Below are 7,484 nucleotides of genomic sequence, written 5' to 3' on the forward strand. Positions count from 1 at the left end.
AAATTCATTTAATTACTAACAAGGTTTTTTCCCGAGCTTTTATTCCCGTTTTATTCTCAAGCGCGTTTTTTGGTGCTTTTTCCGGATTTCTTTATCGTTTTTTTACTCTTCCGGTTTTCTCTTATGGAACAAAAATACCAAGATCTATTTAAAAAAAAAAAATGGTAAATCCCCTAGGTGAAGCTAATCTAACGAACAACTAATCAACTGATAGATGAAATAAATATGAAGTTGATAATAAGATCCTGAAAAATAAATTATATTTTAACACAATACAATCTAATAAAAAAAATTAGTTTTTCACAACTGAAATATTAAACATAGCGTAAAATATCAAGTCTTATTTTAGGTAATTCATAGATTAAATCCATAACCCCTAGGTTCTCATATTACGATATCAGCTTTCAACACATTTAATAACTAAAAAGCAATATTTCTTATACGTTTCGTTAAACATTCTTCGAATACAGGAGCATCAACGAAACAATTATATCATATTATAAACTTTAGATATAAATTATTTTTAATTCTTTCAAATAAAAATCGTATCACCAATTAAACAACTAAAATATTAAAAACCGTAATTCAAATATTTTCTTGTTTGAGATTATAAGATATTTAATTCCATGACCTTGATTTTTAAATGAGGTATTTGCAACAAAATGCGTGAAGTCAAAGAGGAAAATATACAAATTAGATCAGAAGTTATTTTTTCACAAAATATTTTTCAAGAGTGCTGTAGTTTAAAATTACGGGAAAGCAAATTCATTTTTCTTAAAAGATATGATAGTTGTCATCTGTAGTACCATTTTTAAACAAAACTACTGTGTACTATTTTCAAATAAAATTGTTCAAATTAAGTTTACTCTAAAATTGTAAGAATTTATACACATATATAGGTCCAAAATTATTGAAACTTAAAATCTGAAATCTTACACGAAATATAATTTAACAGGAATCAAAACATTCCTCACAAAGTAGAGTGGTTTTCTTTTTATAGCTCTTAATTATAACGTCGTTTATTTATTTCTTAAATCATCAACAAAATTTTTTTTATCACTTCTATTTATTTTCTATTTAGCTAGTCAACGTAACTGCGATATAGTATAGTCAATATAATATAATATATATCTATATATGCAATATTTTCATAGCAGCATGTCGAAATTGACTTGGATAAGGTTTAAGATTAGAACAAGCATAATAAATAAATCACTCCTATCAAAAAGTATTTATTTAATTACAATCACAAAGAGAAAGCGTAGTTGAGAGTTCTTTGCCAGAACAAAATGTATAAGAAAAAGTTGTGGTACATAAAGTAAATACAAAAACGTAATAGAATCGCATGTTAAGTAAATCCTCGCCACTTTTGTTTGATAAACTACGAAATTTGAAAAGAAGAAACTAACGGTTCGTTATCAAAAATTAATTTAAACTTCCTTGTTATTTAAGAGAAAGAGGTTTTGATTTAAAAATATTATCGAACCTATTGAATTTAAAATAGACTCGAACTTTTACTTTATTTATTTAGTTTTTATTATTAATTTACTTCTTGGGAACTGCACTGTAAAAAAGAAATTCTCAAAATTGAGCAAAAATGTGCAAAAATAGCTCCGAAACAAATGATAGTCGAATTTGAAAACCCTGTGTATTCAAAATTGAAACCGCATATACTTATTTTTTAAAAAAATACATAATCTCGAAAGTGATGTGGAGGGAGAAATGTGCGAGAGAGGGTTCGAACCCAGGACCTCCAGATTCGTAGTAGGATGCTTTAAATATTGCATTCACTTAAAAATATTTAAGATGTAGTGAAATAAGCAAAAAGTGAAATTAAAATCATCAATTTTCTGACTAAGCAATTGGGACCGTATTTTCCATTTTGCAACAAATTGTACCATTGAAATTGGAAATTAGCATGTCATGATGTGCCGAATCCCGCCGGCTGCTAACGAATCTTTTCTCTCAGACATTTCTACATCCCCATCACTTTTGAGACAATGCATTTTGCTCAAATGAATATACGCGGTTTCAATTTTGAATACATGGGGTTTTGAATTCCGACTATTATTTGTTCAGAAGCTATTTTGAAACATTTTTGCTAAATTTTCCTTCCTCAGTTAGGTTTTTGCATAAAAGTAACAGACAAGAAAATTTTTCAAATTTTCCATTCTTGCACTTTATTGGCCATCTTTACTTTTAATTTATTTTATAATGCAGTGTCGTTTGTGTGTTTTAAGAACTCATATTATTGGTAAACTTAACTTGTTTTGCAACCATTTTTTTCGTAACTTGTTATCTAATTGGTAAAATTAACCTCACATATTCCTTAAAGCATGCTTCAAAATATATTTAAATAATTAATTTCGAAGTATATTAGATATACCTAATAATACCAAATTTTTAATTAATTTTTCTTACCTCATACCCAAATTTTATTGACAAATGTTAAAGCATGAATAGAAAGCATTTGTGCTAAATTCATAATTTAATTTTTGGATAAAACATTTCATATTTAAATTTCTAATTAAAAGAACCAAAGATGCAGAGGAGTTATCGGCGCAAATAACTGAACTTTCGCCACATATTTTTCTTTACTAATAGGTATTACTACAAATTTTACTTATTTTATAAATTATATTATGCAAACTCCCCATTGAAAAATGAAATATTAAAATTAAATAAAGGTATTTCAAACTAACAAAAATATTAAAGACGAAGCCTGACTGTGCTTTATATGTCTAGCAGCTTTATGTTTCGTCTTAGCTTGAAACATCAACTTAACTATTTCGTTTTATTTATTGATTATTTTGAAATGTATCCCTTAATTCGTTCTATAATATCAAATGAACCCTCCTCTAAATTTTTTCATTGAAATTTTCCTTCAGTTAATAGTATTACAGAAATCTAATTTCCCAAATTCAGTTAATTTTTAAAATAAAAAAGCTGAAAAATAAATTGGTAAAAAATACGGGATGAAATTGCAATCTGCAACTGTAACAAATCAAGCTGAACAAAGCAGTGCAACAATTCCAAAATTAGTATTTGGTAATTTAATGTTCATAACTGTTACTTAAAATATAGATAATAGTATATTTTATGAATTCGATAAAAACTAATTTCAAGTAAAATTCAGTTCAACGTTGACTCATAAAATTGCTAAATTGATTATAATGTGGTGCCCCTGCCACCCCAGTATAGGACCAAGGTGGTGCCTATTTGCTTCAACTTTAACACGTTTTAATTCAAGATATCATGTAAACAAGTTTAAGAAGTACCTTAATATGGTTCAGCTTAGAGACATAAAACAATTGCAGCAAATATGGATGATATTTTGGCGCAATATGATACAAAATTTTTATAAGTGTAATAAAAAAAATTAATAAATGAATATTTGATGGTATAAAATAGGATATTCAATCGAAATACTTTATGGCATTGGTGGAGTAATGAGGTGAAATTAAAAACCTGTGTGATATTTAAGGATTTTAGCAAAAAAACTGTTAAGAAACTTAATAAAACTTCTGCATCATGAATATTTTATGATAATTAATTACTTCTTACTTTGAAATTACTTTTAAAATTTTTAGATTAATCTATTTCCAATGGAATTAAAGAAGCTATGTAAACATTGTCGTCAATATTTTGTCGATTTTCTTAATGGCGCTGAATTGTAAGTTAGCAAGTTCCTCCTCACCAATATTGGAGTCTTTATTTGTACCATTAATCGCTTTGGTGATTTTCGTTCAATTAAATTGTTCAACTCTATTTCTAAATTAGATTTTGTAGCAAAAATTATATCTCAAATATGAACTGTTACGATTCTCGTTTTATTTTCACATCAGTATTTAATTGGTACATTTTTTTTATCTTTAAAATATCCTTTAAATCATTAATTAAGTACATACTAGCAGTTTTTTTCACCAATAAAAAAATACTAGTACCACAAGAGAAGTTAGATATCTTTCCAATATCGATAGAAAAAAAGAAACCACAGAGAAAAAAAAAACTCTTACCTCTTTTTTTCTTATCAGATGCTGAGTCAGGCAAGTGTGGTGCTGAAGAGCATGTCACCACTGCCCCATGGTCAGTGGTCATTCCCGCCCTTTGGGTCAAGGGCGACTGATGGTGGTGGTGGTGATGATGGTGATGGCCTAAGCTGACCATGTGGCCTAAGGGACCCATGGGCCCCCCAAGTGTTGTGGGGTCCGGGGAGCCTACGAAGTCCTGCAGGCAGAGCGATTCGTTCAAACTGTCCATCTATCAATTAAGAAAGCCGCAGATAGAAAAGGAGGGTGGCCGGGGGATTACAAGCTTGTATTTAGGCGGGGCATACTCTTTCCCAAAACCCCCAAATCTTTATAAGCCTTTCCTTTTCGCCCGGATCAAGCCGGATTTGGGACGGACGCTCGGATGGGGGATCTAGCCGGATATATAGAGAGCGCTTTCGTACAGTCGTTTTCACGCGAAATACTACCCTTGAAGCAATCGCTTGCAAAGGCAGCTGCTATACGAGTGAATCGGCCGATCACGCGGCGCGGTAAATCCTGGCCCACTCCACGACCCCATTCGTCCAGATTTCGTTTAATACCCCGCCTACTTAAGGCACGCCTTTATTCTTACGTCACCAGCCTGAGTGACGCAATGAGTAGCCCAGAGATGAGCTGGAGTGTTGAAAGTGGGCATGTCTTACGGGAGGCGGCTTTCAAAGAAAAGGGGCTGGCTAACGTTTTGTGTTTTTGCCGCGTTGCATCACGTGTGATGCAAACCACCTATCCTTTGGAGATTTCTCAGGTAGGACTGTATTTCATTTTTCATTCAACAATAAATGACTTCTTAGATTTGTTTTGATGCTCTTCAACCACGTGGTGGCAGCTCTTCTTTTTTACTGATTTTTGTTGTTGTCGCTATCTATTTTTATGTTTATTAATAGCCAAATGTGACCTAAAATATTCAGGTCACACTGAATGTATATATACCATTTAACATTACCATATTTCATTACCATTTACCATTACCTTATTTTCCTAACCTTTGTCTAGAGAAATAGAGTGAATTATGCAGTGAATTGTGAAATGACTGATGGTAGTACGAAGAATTAAATCTGATTTATAAAGTAATGGTCATTATAAATTAAAAACTCATCTGCTGTATAAATTGTGGGAAATATTCTGCTTCAAAGGCGGAAAAGGGACGAGAATTGTCAAGAGAACAATAAACTTTTTAATAAACAAAAATTTGTTTATTTTTCAATTGGCAACACAAAAAATATTATATTTTTAGCTCATGCATCTTTTATATGGAAATTAAATAAGATTTCCTAACTGCAGCAAGGTTAGCAATAGGCCAAAAAAATCTGAAATTTTTGTTTATAATATACATTGAGAAACAAAGTATGGTCAAAATTTCCAGAATATGTTGCAATTTACCGTGTTTCTGGTTTATGGGCACACCAAAAAGCCCAGTAATATTTACTAAAGCGTTTTGATAATGATTTTGGTAATTTAGCAACAAAATATTGTTTTGTAATGTGTTTTAATTTGATAAATGTGGTAAGATTTGCTAATTTGATCATGTTACCTTAGCATGACAAAAAAACAATATACTCAGTTGAATTTGATTTTCAGTTTTGTATTTGTTACTAAATATGAGGTAGTAAAATCTATACGTTTAAAAATCAGAATTTCCAGTAAGCCGTGCTATATGAAAGGGAAAATTACCAAATGAATGGTTTAAATACCGTATATTTTGTTTTTATTACCAAAATTATATATTTTTTTTAACGAGAAATAACTTTACAGTACAGTAATTTTAACAAAAAACTTTTTTTCTCTTTGTATAAATAGAATTCGAGATATCGAGATAGAAAAAGGAAAGTTCAAGAAAATTCGAGTGATACTTTCGAATACCAAAAGTTGCGGACATTTTTTCTCGCAATGTAGAAATGATTTTAAATTTTCTTTATCACACCTTCAGGTTCAGAAATGAAATTTTTAAGAATATTTTGAGTAATGGGATCTTTCAACACGAATATGTATTTCTTCCCACGATTGAGAAATGAATGTTTTGTATTGCGTGAAAAAATCAAAATTAGAGAAAGTAAATCGAAAAAGGTATTTTTATTTGCCTCAGAACTATCTCAATTGAAGTTTTTTTCCCATAAAATGTTTAGATAATGGATAAGACAATTATAAAATGCACAAGATAAATTTTTCTTGTTATCTCAATTATCTCAAACTATCTCAATTATCTCAAAAATTATCTCAATTATCTCAAACTATCTCAATTGTAGTTTTTTTCCCATAAAATGCTTAGATAATGGATAAGACAATTATAAAATGCACAAGATAAAATTTTCTTGTTATCTCAATTATCTCAAACTATCTCAATTATCTCAAAAATTATCTCAATTATCTCAAACTATCTCAATTGTAGTTTTTTTCCCATAAAATGTTTAGATAATGGATAAGACAATTATAAAATGCACAAGATAGATTTTTTTTAAAAAAATGGACATTTTACACTGGAATACATTGAACCTATTATGGATGCATTTCAAAAGTTACTTAGTCAATGTGTAATATTGTTTAAATATTTTTCTTAAAAAAAAAATCTACTTTGAGGATAAAATATGGTCAAAACTACCCAAATATGGTAAAATTTACCGTCATTGTGGCTTTGGGGAAACACCAAAATAATCGATAATTTTTACCGAAGTGCTTCAGTAAAGATTTTTGCAAAATTAACAAAAAATATCGTTTTATAATATGTGATAAAATTTCGTAAATGTGATAAAATTTGGTAATTTTATCGTGATACCTTATCATGATGGCATAAAATCTTTTTATTCCGTTATTTATTTATTTTTTTACAGATTTGTATTTGTTATTATATATGTGGTGTAATAAGAATAACAACTTTGAAAACCAGAATTTCTGGTAAACCGTTACCATATGAACAGAAAAATTACAAAATGAATTGTTTAAATACCGTTTAATTTGGGTTTATTGACCAGTATGTTGTATGTCATTATTATACAGTAAGGTAATTTCACCAGAATTTTTTCTTTGTGTGTTAATGATCATAGAAAAATTTAGATTTTTATCAGATATATTTACGATTTCAATTAATTCGTGAAATTTATTCGTTAAAATGCCTCAGTAATATTCAGTAATATTCTATTTAATAAATTCTATGATTGCCATAAAATCTTCTGTAGTATTCATTTATCAGACCGAAAGCATGGTATAAATTATAAACATTACATCTAAGAAATATTTTTGGTATTTTTTAAACAAATTTCCTCTCAATTTTCACCAAAAGTTTAATTTTTTAATTGGAATTAAAAATGATCAAGTAGAAGCCACTTTTCTGAAATAATAGTTTCACTTGATTATAATAAGTGACAAAATGTATAAGAGAGAAAAAATTAAAATCAGATTTCTATAACAAAAAATTTTGCGTTTTAGTAATTTCTAATAAAT

At 29.1% G+C, this 7,484-nt stretch overlaps 1 protein-coding gene across 1 annotated transcript in view; it reads right to left on the reverse strand.

Moving 5' to 3' along the window:
- LOC107439506 (pituitary homeobox x) overlaps nt 1-4,519 on the reverse strand; it is a 70,181-nt gene extending 65,662 nt beyond the window's left edge. Inside the window, exon 1 of the mRNA XM_016052135.3 lies at nt 4,017-4,519. Coding sequence (XP_015907621.1) covers nt 4,017-4,260 — 244 coding nt within the window. The 5' untranslated portion in view covers nt 4,261-4,519. The remainder of the gene's footprint in view (nt 1-4,016) is intronic.
- Between the last annotated feature and the right edge of the window lie 2,965 nt (nt 4,520-7,484).

This window comes from Parasteatoda tepidariorum, chromosome 4 (genome assembly GCF_982258835.1).
Source record: "Parasteatoda tepidariorum strain Cologne lab strain chromosome 4, Ptep-v5.0, whole genome shotgun sequence".
NCBI lineage: Eukaryota > Metazoa > Arthropoda > Arachnida > Araneae > Theridiidae > Parasteatoda > Parasteatoda tepidariorum.